Source organism: Callorhinus ursinus, unplaced genomic scaffold, assembly GCF_003265705.2.
Source record: "Callorhinus ursinus isolate GAN/ISIS: 27379988/994484 unplaced genomic scaffold, GSC_fseal_2.0 scaffold2, whole genome shotgun sequence".
NCBI lineage: Eukaryota > Metazoa > Chordata > Mammalia > Carnivora > Otariidae > Callorhinus > Callorhinus ursinus.
The window spans coordinates 8,178,224-8,195,301 of NW_027397064.1; the positions used below are offsets into that span (position 1 = coordinate 8,178,224).

General features: G+C 44.0%; 1 protein-coding gene across 2 annotated transcripts in view; it reads left to right on the plus strand.

Annotated features, from left to right (window-relative positions):
- Nucleotides 1-17,078, plus strand: part of DNER (delta/notch like EGF repeat containing) — a 296,928-nt gene that overhangs the window by 125,247 nt on the left and 154,603 nt on the right. For both annotated transcript variants that reach the window (XM_073877575.1, XM_025890378.2), the window contains exons 2-4: nucleotides 2,425-2,748; nucleotides 4,961-5,055; nucleotides 7,152-7,318. In XM_073877575.1, coding sequence (XP_073733676.1) covers nucleotides 2,425-2,748; nucleotides 4,961-5,055; nucleotides 7,152-7,318 — 586 coding nt within the window. The remainder of the gene's footprint in view (nucleotides 1-2,424; nucleotides 2,749-4,960; nucleotides 5,056-7,151; nucleotides 7,319-17,078) is intronic.

Consider the following 17,078-nt stretch of genomic DNA (forward strand, 5'->3'; position numbering starts at 1 on the left):
AGTGGCTGGGATGGGTCACTCCACACCTCTGTCCTGTTTCTGAATGGTCATAGGGGTTCCGAAAAGTCCTTCTCTATTTCAAAGTTGTTGTGAGCACCAATGAGATACTATACAGCGATGTCCTTTGAAAACTCTCCAAGGCCACCTTAGAGGGAGGGGTAGGTGTCACCACGCCCGGTGGCCTTTATTGTGCAGATGGGAGCTGTGCTTTGCATTCCTTTCACGGAGGAGGTGCCTGTCTGAGGGCCGTGGCCAGCAGTGGGCTGTGATGATGCAGCAAGAGCCTCAGGGCCTCTCTGGCCATCAGATAGCTGGTCTTTGCCTTAGGAACATTTCACTTGCCGCTTCACAATGGAGGTTTGGATTTCCCGAGTTAATTTTTGTAATCATCTCTTCAGTGTATTTAAATAATTTAAACGTATTTTTCTGTTTTCAGGCCTGTGTTCAATATCTTAATTTGTGACATCTAGGTCAACCTCAGATGTCATTTTAAAAAAAGTTGATCTCAGAAACCTGGCTATATGTCCCCTTTATCCTAGCTAATTAAAAAAAAATAATAAATTCTCCTTCCTGTCAAATAATTCTTGAGGTAAGACCCATTCCATGAAGACTTCCTAAAAATAAATCAGAAATGAGATAACAATATTGTAGCTAAAAGAAAGCAGTTCACATCTGTCTCTCATCATGCTTTGCCTTCCAAATATCAGTTGATCTCTTTATTTTGTCAACACTTAAAAAAAAAAGCCCTGCCACGTTTTCCCTGTTCCTTGACATGCTGGGAATAGTGCCATGAACATGGCAGATAAAGTCCCTGCACTCACAGAGCTCACAAGTTTATGGGAGAAAAAAAAGGATTATTTTAGATTTTGTAGGGAGGGAAGGCTTTTCTGAGGAGGTGGAAGATGAGCAGAGAACTTTGTGAAATGAAGTGGAGAGCCATACAAAGCTTGTGAGAAAGGCCCATTCGGGCAGAGGGCCCAAGAGGTGCAAAAGACCCTGAGGTGGGAATGATCTCGGCAAAGTCTAGGGACAGAGAGGAGGTGAGGAGGGGAGAGTGTTAGGGAGCAGGGAAGAGGTAGGAAGGGGCCAGATCAGGAAGAGCTTTGTCTGACATGGAAGGAGTCTGGGTTTTACTTTAACTTGATAATGATTGTAAATATTTAAAATAATTTACAGTTTAAATATTTTCCTCAGATATTAGTCCATCTCCTTTTAACTGAGATTCTGTGAAGGAATTGCCAAGTGATAGCAGAGAACATTGTGGTATTTTTGGAGCTTTATTTTATTCAACCGCAAGTCCCTCAATATTCCTTAAGGAGTTTGTTGGAAATTGTCTGACAAGGATAATTAGCAGGATGAGAAGCTGTTTCACTGTGCAGAATTCTCTCCACGTGTGTTTATGTGTGAATTCATTTCAACCAGAGAAATTGAGGGTCTCATTTCTCTGTAGTCTATTCTTTACTGAATTCTATTTTATGATCAGCCCTGAGAAGCCTGGGGGTACATCAGATAGAGGTCTAATTTTCTGTTCACAGAAGCAAATGATAATTGAATAAAGCACTGAGAACATGTCCGAACCCTTTGAGATGTCTCAAGAGAAGCAGCTGATCATTTCCTTGTTTTCTAGCATGTCTCCAAATCATAACAAATGGTGATTCACAGGTCAGCAAAAGACTCAGGGGTAGACATTTTACTTAGAAACATTGTCACAATTTAAAGACCTGTGAGAGAATTTTTATCTTCCATATCCAGCAGGGTGACATTTCTCTGTGATCACCCTCCAAAATAGGTAGAAACTTTCATAAAATTCTGCTTCATGTAAGTCTTCACCATGCTCTACTCTGGCTAAAATGGTCACGCAGGGCAATCATTTTGGAAGCTTTTAATTCAATAACATCCCCTTAAAAAGGGTTGTTCATCAGGCAGAAATTGGGAGACACAGGTAAGCACATCTTTAGGGGAGATAAGTTAGTTGGGCAGTCCTTTCTCATAAGGAAACCTTACAAGGGTTCAGAAGGTGGAAAAGGAGAATCCAGTTGAGATCCTTAGTATCCTGTGTCATGACTGGCCGCTAAAAAAAATATCAAAGTTGGTATCTTCCTAATGAACCTCAGTTTTAAATGTTTACGCCCTAGAAAATTCCTCTCAATAATGTGTTGCTGAAATCAACATTATTCAGGGGCTTGGGTTTGGGGAAGCTGTTCCCTAGGTGCGTTCTTGCTGGTTGCCTGGTATCTGCGGAAGGGTTAACGTTGGGATGACCTTGGGAGGCTCCCCCACGGACCGCACAAGTAGTTCAGGCCCTGAATACGGCTGGAACAGCGTTTCCTGTAGCAGCAGCTCCAAGACACAGAGCTAATTGCCCAGCGATGGCACCGCTCTTCTTACGAGGGACTAATTGACCCATTTATGGTCTCCTTTCAGCTCGTGGCGGATCCTTGTGCCAGCACCCCCTGTCACCATGGCAACTGCAGCAGCAGCGGCGGCGGCGGCGGCGGCGGCGGCAGCGGGGGGGGCTACCTCTGCATTTGCCACGAAGGCTATGAAGGTCCCAACTGTGAACAGGCGCTGCCCAGCCTCCCCGCCTCCGGCTGGACCGAATCCATGGCCCCCAGGCAGCTGCAGCCTGCCCCCGCCACCCAGGAGCCCGACATCATCCTGCCCCGCTCTCAGGCCACCGTGACCCTGCCCACCTGGCAGCCCAAAACAGGGCAGAAAGTTGTAGAAATGAAATGGGATCAAGTGGAGGTGAGAACGTTTGATTGCCTGCGTAAGGAGCCAGTGTGGTTAAAATAATTCCAGTGGTTCTAATATTGGCAATAAAAAACAGAAGACCTTTCAGTTGCCCCCTTGACAAAACCACGTGTCTACCTTTCTTCCCCTGGGCACCTGTGTGTAGGAGATCTCTTTTGGTTACACGAAGGAGACTTCAATTATGACTGTTTTGTGGGCATAAAAAGAGTAAGCAAGGAAAGAAAACGAATGAAGCTCTTTTCTGGAACGATATCCACGTTTCTGTGAGACAGTGTTGGACTGGGGGCAGACCCTCCACTGTTGACCAAAGTTTCCTTAATATTATGCTTAACTTCTTGTTCATTATTTGGTGCCTTGCTGCCAATATGATTTTAAAAAGAGATGCTATCAGTGATTTTTAAAATATTTTGAGAATGCATTTGAGAATGAAATTTCCAAATTTTATCTATTTTGGCAGGAACAAATGCTGTTTATTGAATCTCGTCCAGTCTGGTTTTGGCTTGTATTTTCAAGCTCATCGAAAGTCTCATGTCGAGGAATTTTCAGCAGACCCTTGAAAGTTGCCATACAACATAAATTTGCTAGCTAGGAGAGTCGGGGAACAAATCCAAATCATGACTTTGAGGTGACATCGATAGATTGTAATTCCATTCCATATCTTGTATTTTATGTGACAACCTGTGATCATATATTATTACTGGTTTTGTAGCTTAAATGACAAAGCACATAGATCTTGTGTAGCAGTTTTAGAGGCAAGGAATAAGTCTAGAAGTTTCCCTTATTGTTATAAAAGAGACAGGGCAGCATTTCTTCTTTTATTTTCTTGGGTAGTTCTAACCAGTTGACCCATTTTTTTTTTTCATTGCCACACAATTTATGAAGGCCATATTCAGACTGCAGGACAGTGTTTTCAGCCTACCTAAAAAACTGTGAATGTGTTCTGATTTCAGACTTTTAATAAACGCTTTGAAGTTTTGATTTGAACCTTCCTTGCAGAGTGACTCACTTCTTAAATGTGAACTCGATTGATTCTACGTTTGTCAAGGAAGTGTCGCTTAAAGACAGTTTCTCCCCAACCAGCCATTGAAATCTATTTATTTAAAGACATGCTATCCTACTGTTAGTAAATGTAGAAAGAAATGCCTCATCTTCCCAGCATGCTGTAATTTCTTAGGCTGTTCAAGAAGGAGGTTAAAAAGTTGCCAGGGGAAGATGGGAATATATTTGGGTTTCCCCTTTTATTGAGTAATGAGGCTTCAGAAACATGAAGCTGTTTGGAATCTTAAGGGACTGAGGTTGATGTAACAGTTGTCAGTTAACACAAACTGAACAGGTGGGACTTGCATTTTTGAATATCCGTGGCAGGCCTTCTCCTTGGCACTTAACCCTTAGGCCTTCTGGACGGGAAGTTCTAAGTGTTGGGTATGGGTGGAAGGGCCGAGAATTCCTCTATTGTTCTCAGTTAATTCACTGATGAGGGATACATTTAATACCACTTTGTTTTGACTCTCCTGGGGGAAGACTGTGCTCATAGCACGAGGAATAAATGAATAAATTGGTCTGAACCACCTCACTTGGACACAGCTCCAGTGTTCACAGCATGTTTTCTGGAAGAATGCAGTTACTCCCCGCCTCTTGAGCCCCTTTTTTGTAGGCATCAGCATGTTGCTTTTGGGAACGTGTCACTTACAAAATGAAGGGGTAGTCCACGGGGTAAAAATAGGCAGCTTCCCAGCTCCTTGGCCTTAGCCTGTGCTCCCAAGACCCACCTCTGCAAGAAGCAGGGTCACTTAGACCAGGTGCTTCTTGCCAATTGCTCGTTCTAAGGCTTGCTTTCCTAGTTTATGCCTGCTGTGTGTAAGCCAGTCCTCAAAGTCTGCCTTCTTGTTCTGGAAGCATTTAGTCCCCCATGACCCCAGACTGAGCCTAGAGCAGGGGCCAGTGACTGCTCGCTAACCAGAAGAGAGGACCCTATTCACCAGTGAGAGCAATCCAAGAATGGGTAGATGGCTCTCAGGAAAGCTTTGGCATTTCAGAAAATCAAATGGCAGAGCTTTAGTTTGCTTTTGAGTTTGTAAGGTTTCATTGTCCCCTCTTTGTCATCCACAGTGTCATCCAAAGCCTGCTCATGGGATTTTGCTTTGTAATATTATCTTGTATTACGATCGACCCCGATAATTTATTTCTCCCCCACTTTCTTCCCCAGGTCATGCCAGATATTGCCTGTGGGAATGCGAGTTCTAACAGCTCTGCTGGTGGCCGCCTGGTATCCTTTGAAGTGCCACAGAACACCTCAGTCAAGTAAGAAAACCTGCAGCTAGAAACCGTTAAGCTCGATATGGTGGCCCTAAGCGGGGTTGTGTCCATCCATGTCATTGGTCAGTCTAGTGGGAATCATGAATGGAGTTCCATGTGTAGATGTGGCCTAAATCATTCAAAACCTGGAAGGACCTATTTCAGGGGAGACTATTGCAGTGGGGATCCAGCTGGGCTGGGGATGGTGAATTGTGGAATTGGACGGGATGAGTAAGGTGTGGGATCAGAAACCCTGAGGCCTTGGATAAGATCCAGAGCCAGACCCTTCACTTCCCAAATGACTTTTGCTTCCAAAATTCTTTGGCCTCTTATGATTTTAGTGGGCCACTGGTTAAATTCATGGGCATAATTTAAAATGCAAACATTACAATTTTGTTTTTAAAAACAAGCGTCTGAGGAGAGAGTATTTTGTTTGGCTTTGCTTTCAACTTAAGCTCTTTCAAATGACGTACTGCCCACTGTCACTGGTGGGGATGGGGAAGAAGCAAGGGCCGAGAACCTGCTGTGTGTCAGGCAGGAGTGTGTGGGGGGGTGAGTGAGGGTGGGGAGTGGCGGGTCGAGCCAGCCCCGGAGTGACCCATTCCTGTCTGACAACTCCCACTGCTCAGCCTTTCTCTGTTGCTATTACCCCCCCCCCCCCCATCCCCACGCAACTGAATGGGAATTTGCTGGCCAGTCTTCAGGGACTTTAGAGGGACACTTGACCCTGGTGAGCTAGTGCGCTGTATCAGCTCCCCTTAAAGGGGGCAGTGGGCACTATAGACCTCTTCCATTTATCCAGAAGCATTTTTGCCCACCTTACCTTCTGCACAATGGAGCTGAAATGCATCCCCTCCCCTGGAGCCTTGAACTCACTCTGCTGGGGGGCGAGTCAGGATGGAGAGTGAACTCTGCCCAGGGAAGAAGGCCCCGTGGGGAGAAAGGTGTGGCCTCTGAGGCAGCTTCCACTTCTACCAGCAGGGGGACCCCGGTCCTAGTGTTTTACTGCTCAGAATACAGATGGAAGTAAGAGCCAGCTTTAAGGGAAATAAGGACCCGGAGTTTCCTTTAGGTTTATGAAACCCTCTCCTAGCGCTTTCTCGTCTGGCTCATGTGATCTGACTTTCATAAGCCTTCCCAAATAGTTCTGATCTTTTATCCCTTTAGATGCTTTTTGTTTTTTTACCCCATCTCAACAAACTTGGAAGTTCTCCAAGACCCTCCTAGGCTACAGGACTGGGCAAAATAGCAGGCTGACCCAGGCTGAGTGAGATGGAAGTGCCGAATAACCTCTGGGTGCCCTGAATTCACTTGTAAGGGTTGCTAGCCCCTGAGACTTTCATTTATTCATGAATTCAACCTTTTAGCAAACTCCGATTGAACACCCTGCTGCAAGCCAGGAGCTCTGCGCGCGGAGTACGCGGATCTTCTCCTGCAGGTGGAGACCTGCTTCTCCAGGAGCACGGACAAAGGGGAGGGGCGGCTGCTGGGTGCTGGGAAGAGGGTCAGGGAGGGTCTCAGAGAAGAGGTGATCTGCGGGTTAAGGCTTGCAGAATGGCACGTGAACCAGGCGCATGAGTGTACAAAGGCTGGGAGCTGGGACAGGACGTTCTTGGGGAGGGACCGTAGCTCCAAGTTTGAGCTTGAAAGGCGAACTGAGGCCAAGGCTGATTTGCTTTCTAGCATCCCATTCTTTGATTTTACCCTGGAAACAAGAAAAAGGCCAAGAGAAGCCCGAAGCATGGGTCGTGACACACTGTCGCTCATGTGGGCAGCACAACTCAGGGGCTGTTTGGGGATGCATGACACATTTATAGTAAATTCAAGCAGGGCTCCATACTGTGTGGATGCAGAAGGATTTGTCTCTAAAAGAACTCAAGATGCCCTTTTATTATTGATTACAATTGTTACGCAAAGGTGAATCATCTACTCGTGATCTCGTGGTCTATTTTTAAGCAAGTGGGAGACAGACCTTTGTAACGATTTCCCGAGACCTTGGGGGCTGCACATGTCATTTTATTTTTATTTATAAATTTGACGGACTAGTCCTAAGATGAATTTTTCTGAAAGGGACTTCTGGTTCACTCCATTCCTGTTTTCAGAATTCGGCAAGATGCCACTGCCTCGCTGATTTTGCTGTGGAAGGTCACGGCCACGGGATTCCAACAGTGCTCCCTCATCGATGGACGGAGTGTGACTCTCCTCCAGGCCCCCGGGGGCCTGGTCCTCTTGGAGGAGATGCTCGCCTTAGGACATAACCACTTCATCGGTGAGTTATGGAAGTCTACCCGACAAGACATCTGCTTCTGCCTTGATTTTGTGTTTAGAGAAGGTGGGGAGGGCGTTTTGCTCAGATAATCGGAATTCTAGACATCAACACTGTTTCCTCCATTTTAGGTGAGGTTTTACTTATGATCAAAACTGATTTCTAAAAGTCACTCAGTGTGGACAAAGCATGTGCTCTGAAATCCTGAGACTGTATCCCAGCTCCGGACAAAGCGACATGGATGTGTGACCATTGGTACTTAAAGCTCGAATCTGCTTTCTTTTTGACTCTAGTCTGCGTTCTCTAGGACTTGTGCGCAACTGGAGGCCCTGAATGTTGGTCTCTCAGAAAAACCCTGTTCTCAACTGAGTTAGGCCTGACCTAGGACCCTGGGCACAGCACCTCAGAAGCGATTTGCTACATCTGAGCCTCCGAATCACAAGTAACTTGAGGATAACGGCTCCTTTTGGGGCTCCTCTTCCCCACACCCACCTCTCCCTCCCTTTTGACTTTTCACTTTCCCAAATATACTTAAATCTGCAGTTTAGCCTTCGCTCTACTACCACATGCTCAATTGGCTGTCTTCAGATTCCTCTGTCCTGGGGTGGAAATGGCCTTCATAAAGCGAGCCATCCCCACCACCACTGCCCCTGCTTCTCCCAAGGGCTACTCCTGGGCAGTTTCCAGAGGACCCTTCCCCTGGTTGGCATTCTGACGGCATCCTGCATTGTCTTCATCCCTCCCCTAGCACAGAACATTTTTGGAGTTGGAACTTGTAACTCCAGCCCCTCAACAGGCCCATATCATCAGCTGCTTTCTTAGAGCTTGTTGCTCATGCAGCCTCAACTCAGAAACACAAGCTCAAGTTCAGACTCCATCCACCCCAGTCCTGTGCCCTCCAAGTAGCCCCCTGCATCCTGCTGTTAATGCCTTCTCCTGTCTGCTCATATATTCCAACAGCCCTCCCCTGGAGGGGGGCAGACACAGCATTCGTCTCTCAGGGGTGTTGTGAGGGTTCAGTGTGATGATGGATGTGCAAGTGTACATTACAAATAATTCAGGATGATTCCAGGCTACTTAGGGGACTTCCTCTGTTTTTTCCTGAGATACGCTAAATATTTTGCTAAATTAAATGGAAAGTACACAGCAAGACACACTCTCTGAGATATATATTTGATGCAAATATCATAACTTAGATGAACTGATAAAAGGAAATGCTCAGTTTTATATAATTTGTATTGTATTTATACTTGACCGACCCTTCTCTGATAAGAAGGCCATTTCTCAATCGTTGGAAATCCCACTGTGGAGTGGGTTGGGGGGAGCAGGGATTTTATTGGGTGGAGAAATCAGGGTGGGGGCTGGACGTATGGGAAAAAGAGGGCGGGGTATTTAACTTCAGACGGGCGTGTGTCTGTTCAGATGGATGTTGGCTTACCAGCGGGATTTAAGACTGTCCAAGTCAAATCTAAATTTTACTCCCCCAAACATTGCAAGTAACTATTATTTACTTCCATGTCTGTTGTAACAATTTATCTGCAAGGATATAGTTTGTATATTTTGGTAAATAGCTTCAATTTTATTTTGTATTGATTTTAAGTTTTCCTTTTTTAGGGGGTTAAACTGTCCTAGGACATGGAGCTAACATTTAGCAAAAATGTATACGCTATCACCAGTCTTTAAAATGTCCTTAGTGTCACCAGAGGATATCCATTTGAAATGTTAGCTTATGTTTGATATGATATTTCGTTGTAACATAACTTACAACTTCAGACTGATGTTGGGGGTAAAGAGGGAGATCAAGAAAGAAGGATTTTCTAGCATTGATATAATTTTATACTCTTGAGATACAAGGAATTTTATGAACTCCAACAGAATTTGCGCTCGTTTTGCTAACAAAAAAAATTTCATGGAAAAAATTGTGTATTGGGTTCCAATGTATTGCTACTCGGAGGAATAATTTTTAGAAATTTAATTTGATATATTAATAACTAGGGAATTTTTTTCTCAAAAATTATATTCAGGGTATGACGAGGAGACAATGATTTTGAGTAACATCCTTTCTTTCTCTAACCCATTATTTCCCATTTGGAAAATTTGTGATCTGATGTCTTTTTAAATTTCCTATGCTGAAAATTTTAAGTGTTCTTTGCGGCTTTGTATTGGAGTGCACAATCTTTCAGTGTTAGTCTTTTTCAGGGTAGGGGACAGCCTCGTCACAGGCTCCTTCTGGGGAAGAATGGCTAGCTTCCTCCCAATGCAAGATGGGCTACAGCCAGACGCTGCCACACCGACTTCCTTTACGAGGTCTTTTATCTCAAAGAAACGAGATTTATCTTTTATAACCATCATGGACGTCTTATGCTTACTACATCGACACGTGCTTCATGCTCTTTTTGTTAAATTGTTTTTTAAAAGGCAGCTTCTTAAAATGATTCCTTTTTACAAACCTGGGCTCTCTAGACGTGAATACAGTTTAGCTCAGAACCAAAAGACTGTTCTGCAGAGTACAACAGCCTTGGTTTGACAGATGAACGAAGGGAGGCCAGTGCGGGTGGGGGGAAACTTCCACGCCGAAGGGACTGTAAAGTTCCGGAGTCGTGGTGCTGTGTTTTAGTCACTTCCGCTCCCGTCTAAAAAGAAAGGCACTTGCAGGAATTGACTGTCCCCTCTCTGTGCCCTTCCTTCTCGATGGGTTCCACACACACAATATCCAAAGGTATTTTAATATTTCTACGCAACAGAACAGAGGAGTCCCTTTTGTGTCTTTGGGAGATAAACTTGGTCGCTGTCGCCTGCTTTATACAAATACTCTTTTTAAAAGTTTATTGCCAAGAGCCTGTGAATGCTCTGCGTGTTCCAGATGATGATAATGTACTTGTATTTGACCTATTTCAGTGACACTCCCTTGGATTTTTAAAAACCGTTCCCCTTCATTACCATTGCCTTATGAATATTTATAGTCTTTCATAGAAAGAAAGAAGTGATAAGATATTTCACGAAGCGTGTAACTCTTCCTTCCGTGCCTCAGTGCGTCCGCCGCTTTCCCCCGTGTTGTCATCCAGTTGCCACACTTCTGGTCTTCTCCGTCATCATTCCCTTGGCTTTTCCTAAATATGCTTCTTTCAGCTATGTTACTTGCTTTATGCACTGTTTTGAGATCAGTAACTAAATTGACCTTTGTGTAGTGTTGTCTGCTCTGTGGCTAGCAGCCAAGCGAGGAACCTGAGCCCCCTGAGTGATTTATCCGCCCAGTGGTTCCTGTCCCTAGATGGGAAGGATGCATGGTTCCAGTTGCATTTCTGTGACAAGCCGTTGTCTTGTCTTCTGTGAGGTATTTTTTTTTTTTTTCTTTTTTTACTTGGAGTTGCTTGGACACATTGCTCTGATAGACACTGTCAGGGATGAGGGCCTGCTGTGTAGCCTCTGTGTGAGAACATTTCCTCAGGGAGAAAACCCCATTGAACTCCATCTGTAGGCTTTTCTTTCTCTGGTCACCTGCCTCTAGGCGTAGCTCCCAGTACTTGTCCTTGGTGAACTCTGTCCGCCCACTGCCTGTCCCCTCCCAACCTGGACCTCCCTTACTTCCCCATCTTCTCCAAACCTCAGCCCGCCCCCCACATCTGTTCCTCTCCAAGACCTCATTTAAACTCTCCTGATTTGGAGTGCTTTAGGAGAAAAGTGGCCAGCCCAAAATTCTAGTCTACCTGGATTCTCAAATCCTCTTAAATTCTCATAAATTCTTCCAGACACACAGACAACCCTGGAATATTCTCATAGTTCTTCTTTTGATCAGAAGACCCAGGTGGGGTATATCTGCTTTACCCATACTTTTGTTGACCTGCCTGCTCAGAGAAACCCCGCATTTTCCTTCATACTTCTCTCTTTTATAATCCATATCTGTTGTCACCTCGATCTGCCATTTTCTTTCTTTCCTCATCTTCGAAATTATTTTTGCTTCGATGTAGCTCATTCTCTTCTCCATTCTTTTCTGATGGCGGTCTGGCTGCTCATATTTGCCCTTCTGTCTTCCCTCATTGTCTTCTCCTGCCTCTAAGCCACGATTTTTCCTATCACCTTTCACCGCCTTTGTATCATCCTTTCTTGCAATTTTTAGTACATTTTTAACATCTAATTTATCTCATAAAAATAAGTGCATTTTTATGTTTAATCCACACCGGTGGTATTTCATTTGCGGCCTACGAAAAAGCTGCTCTTAGGGCTTGAGATCTGCTTTAACTTCACAAAGAAATGAGTGGTGTAGCATGTAGCTCATAGCAGTGCCCTTGTAGGAGCTGGGCTCACTTCTTCAGGATTACAGCTACTAAATTAGCTGAGAACCCTAGAAATAATGACTTCCATGTCTTTGTAATGGATGTCTTAACTAGATTGGAAATTTTCCCATTTTGCCTATGACCCTTTTGTGCCTCCTGGGAGCTGTAGAGCGCTCTAAGTTGCCTTGATTCTATATTTTCAGCTTAAAAAGATTCTTGTCTTGCAAAATGATTTCTAAAGCAGCGCGTTCTCTTTATTTTCTTCTCTTGACAAATAAGGAGGCATAACGCAGTACTTTAGCAGGTGCAATGAAGGTTGAGACTTTTCTTTTCCTTTGGTAAGAAGCTTCACTGGTGCGGTGGTCCTTCACAGCCTCAGTTTAGATCATTACGGACTTAACTGATAGATTTATCCTCACTGACATCACGATGTTTCCTTGGAGATAAAGTCTTTTGTAGTCTAACAGTTTATACTGACTTTAAAAAAAAAAAAACAACAGAATTTTTAAAACACAACCAACTGATGCTTTATTCCTAGGCCGAAGTTCCTAATCTGGGCTCAATTGGACCACGATTTTATGGCGGCCATGGGGTTCAAAGGTCACTTTTCGAGAATCCCACGAATATCCCGCACTGGAGACTTTTATGTGTTTGTGGCCAAAAGTTCACTGGATTCTCAAAGATATCTGAGTCCCCAAATTTTAGAACCTCCACTTTAAGCTATGCACATGATCATGTGAGAATACATATGCTTTTCAACATTCTCTGCTCATTTAGTGTCGTTTCTTTTGGCAGATATACCTACTTCCCATGTCCCCATATCAGGGAACTTAACCTACTTTTATTTACTTACACTTGTAGGCAGCAGAGCTGTGGGAAACACTCAGTTCTGCATTAGTTTAGAAACTTCACGTTGCCTGCCTCGCATTTTCCAAGCATGGTGCCAGCCTGGAAATGCGAAGATGACTTCACTGTGGTCTCTGAGTGAGTGAATGGGGTGACAAAGACAGAGACAAGTGCTATAGACCAGGGATGTGCCGAAGGGGCCCAGGATTCAGAGGAAGGAGCAGCTAACTGCTAGGGGGGCGTAGGACAGGCAAAGCGGTCTCCTTGGATCTACAAAGTGCAGTGTGTGGCATTTTGGTGGCACGGGAGTCTGTGTCATTAAGATAATTTAATGATAGTTCTAGAAATTGATTAATGGCCATCACAACTGGAAATAGAATTTAATTTCAGCATGCGTGTGACGGACTCTCCCATCCATTCCTCCAACTGCCTCTCATCTTGGATATGAACACATTTATATAAAGTGCTCCAGGTATGAATTTTATTTCCTGGGTTCTCTGTTTATCTTCAACGGGCAAAAGAGGGACCTTCTAGTCTTTGATGTGAATTTCTAGGTAGTCCTTTGGAATCCTTCAATAAAGCTCTGTTTTCTTATTCCTGAACTCTCTCTCTTTCTCTCTCTCTCCTTCGTCTGGGTAAACTCTTCCTGTGAGCCTTGACCTTTAAAATGTAAGTTTCAAAAGCAAGTCAGCTGGAGCTGGGATGTTTCATCCTGTAAGTTTGATGAAGAGAATGATTTGGGGGAATGTGTCCCAACAAGACAGGAGACACCATGAGGACCACACCAGTTAGGGTAAGGGTGGTGGGCAGGATTCAAATGGGAAAAGTTCCAGTAAGAAAGGAGGGACAGGAGATTTCTTAACGTCATAGTTTGGCTGGAGAGCTTCCCAAAGTCATGCATAGTGTCCAGTATTAACTCTTTTGCATGTGCCTGTTTTAGTCATTTAGACATGAGATCTCTAGACAGAGGTCTTACTTTATCTCAGCCATTTCTTGATGGATTCTTTCGTTTCTCAGGAGTTAAAAATAGCCAGGAGATACATAGGCCAGACACTGCCCCTCTCCACCTGCTATGCTTCTTCATCTTGTTTGTGGCTAGCTTCCAACTCTGCGTGACCAGCCCCTGGCCATGAAGACCACATGGCTCCAGCATCTGGCTTCCTGTGGAAGACACAGGGTGTCAGGGAAGGGGTGTGATGAGCAAAAGGCCAGGTCTAGACCAGGACTTGTCAGAAGGAAGGATTCCCAAGTGGAGTAAAAAATGCTTAGCATTACGTTTTCCTCTTACTTGTCAGAAAGGCCACTGGGAGATGAAGAACCAAATTGGTAATTCACCTCTTAACAACTGTGAAGATTTTATGGCCTGCTTATCTCTCTTCCACACACTCTTTAAGTTATATTTTTCCAGGCTCTGATGTCCATTTTAATTTGTACTTCACTATTAATGGTATGCATTTTCTGTGAGCTCCTCGGATCTTACGGAATAAGGTAGGCTATGAAGAAATAAGATATTCGTTGGGGCACTTAAAATTTCAGTACATTCTATTACTGTACCTTGATAACACCTTCGTGATTATGATGTGTTTTAGACTGTTAGAAAGAATAAGGATGGGTATTTCCATCCTAGCTCTGACCCGGCAAAGTAGGATTTGATTCTCGGAAGTACAGCAAGTCATCATTCCCGTTTGTAGGTTACTATCAGACTAGTTTCTAAAATTACCCCTGTGTTCTTGCAGTATCAGACCTTGCTTACTTGCATGAAGTCTTCAGGCTTCCTTTCTTTAGACCCTCGGCAGGTCATTCTCAAACAAGCAATTTTTTTTATTTTTAAGATTTTATCTATTTATTAGAGAGAGAGAGAGAGAGAGAGAGAGAGAGAGAGAGAGATAGAAAACACAAGCAGAGGGAGGGGCAGATGGAGAAGGAGAAGCAGACTCCGGGCTGAGCAGGAAGCCCGATGCGAGACTTGATCCCAGGACCCCGAGATCATGACCTGAGCTGAAGGCAGATGCTTAACCCACTGAGCCACCCAGGCGCCCCAAACAAGCGATATTTTACTAGCTCCTATTTGTGAAGGTGGATCGAATATACACCTTGTCATCTAAATGTGGGTTTCTGAGGTCTCTGGCCCTTTGGCTGTACAGTGAGCTGGAACCTTCCTCTCTCAGCCCACAGGCACTGAGCCTCCTCTACCTTTCCGAGTGAAATCTGATTTCTTGCAAGCATAAGGTCCCACTGTCCCGAGTAATCCCTTCACCACTGCCACCCCTTCTGACTCCTGTTCCATGATAGGTCTCGTCTCTGTGCTCTGGACCCTGTCTGTCTTCTTGATACTCCCAGAAGTTCTTCCGAGCTCTTATGTACTGATGCCAGCCCAGAGTGGGGCTGTTTTTTTTTTTTTCCCCCGCCTCTGAATCCTGTGGTTTGAATTGCTGGTCACCCTTTTCAGATGTTCATCTTGCCCAGCCCCGCACATTCCTGTTTGTTCTTGTTCCTCTATTGTCTTGTCTCTGGTATCATTTTTGCCTAGCTCTGTCTCCTTCTGCTTTTTCTAACTCATGACATTTTTGCTTTACCGGCTAAGTCTCACTTTTCTTTCTGATAATCCTCTTGCCAGCATCACACAATGTAGAATCTGAAGGTTCTCTACCCCCTTTTTTTTTTTTGTATGTTGATTTTACATCTTTAATTAGACTGTAAATTTCTAGAGAGGGGGGACCATATCATAGCTCCTTAGACCGTGAGGGCCATATGATAGCCACCCGAGTGATTATATTTTGTTCATATGAAACAGTTATTCTGCTCAGTAAATGCCGTGTGAAGAAGATTTCTAATTCCAAGTGTCAGTCTTAAGAATTCTTTGTAGATGTTTCAACCCACCTCTATGACATTTAAACTTTCCCCCCTTTGTTACATTAAAAGTACTTGAAGATCAAATACCAAAAAAAGAAAAAGGAAAGAAAGAAAGATAGAAAAACTTTCCATCATTCTTTTGGGGATGCTACATTTTACATTTTGTCCTTTAAAATGTCTTGCTCTGGAGGCCCGGGGTAAAATAGTCAAAGAAAATTTGGAAAAGGTACCTGCTAGAGAATCATTAACATCTTCTTTTGCTAACACCTTAAGATTTAACAAAGAAAATGCAAATGTCTCACTCTTCATGGTCACCTTAAAACCACAGTTGAATATGGTCTTTTGAACTACCTGAAATAGAGAGAAGAAACTTGGAAAAGTTTAAATAAAGAGCAATAGTTGGAACAACAGTAGAGTATAAGATTGCCCTGCACAGCATAATTGGGGTAAAATTCTTATAGTTTCCATTTGTCTAGTTGGGAGATTTCTATTAAATTAAATTTTACTTAAATCAAAACCACATTTCTATATTATGAGCAATCATGATTATCCTTTTTGATCTTTTTATTACTGGTAATGAATATTAGAATTTTTTGTTAGCTGGCCTTGCATTTCAATGCCTTGCTCTTATTTTCCTAAAAACTGTCATGATCAGCATCATTCGTGTATTGGTACCTATCGATTGTGGTGACAAACTAAGCCTTGTTAACAAACACACATTCCATTGTGGACATGCATGGTCCCTAGAGGTGCTGCCTAAGGTCCCCCACTGAGTGTCAGTTGCCCCGGCTGTGGTGGCATTGGGGAAGGTGAGCAAGGAAGATGTTTCTCTTACCCTTCAGGACAGTCTGGAATCAGGCTTTGTGGAAGGCAGCTTGATGGTCTACTCTCAGAGCTGGCTGTTCCACATCAGAGTCTTCTGCAAGCTCCTCAGGTCATTCTTTCACACACCATAATTTGCGCAAATTCTAGGAACTAATCAGGAAGTAAAGGACAACCATAGGATAGAGTAGAACCAGTCAGGGTTCATGCCTTTTAGCATGACTCTAAGTTAGAAAGCCGCTTCTGTAGATTTCGAGCACCAGTTTCAGGATTTAGGAGAACAAAGAGACTGCGGGGTAGTTCTCCTGTGTGGGCCTGAGGCATCAGGTGGAGGGGCTGGCTTGGTTTCGAGAAGCAAACTCAAGGTATGTCTTCATAATCATAAATTTTCCCTTTCTCCCTCTCCATTCTGCCGCCTTATCTCTCCCTCTCCCTCAGCCTTTTTTTTTTTTTTTTTTTTAAGATTTTATTTATTTGAGAGAGAGAGAGAGAGAGAGAGAGCACATGAGAGGGGGGAGGGTCAGAGGGAGAAGCAGGCTCCCTGGGACTCCAGGATCATGACCTGAGCTGAAGGCAGTTGCTTAACCAACTGAGCCACCCAGGTGCCCCTCTCCCTTAGCCTTTTATTTAAAAAATGAAAGTAGTTCATTTTACTTATAGATTACTTTAGCAAAATTAAGTAATAAGGAAAATTATTATTATTAGTTTTTAAGATTTTATTTATTTATTTGACAGAGACAGAGAGACACAGCAAGAGCAGAAACACAAGCAGGGGGAGTGGGAGAGGGAGAAGCAGGCTCCCCGCCGAGCAGGGAGCCCGATGCGGGGCTCGATCCCAGGACCCTGGGATCATGACCTGAGCCGAAGGCAGACGCTCAACGACTGAGCCACCCAGGCGCCCCAGGAAAATTATTTTTATATTTTAAAGAATTTCTTGTTAACTCTGAAAAGAAATACCTTATTCCTTA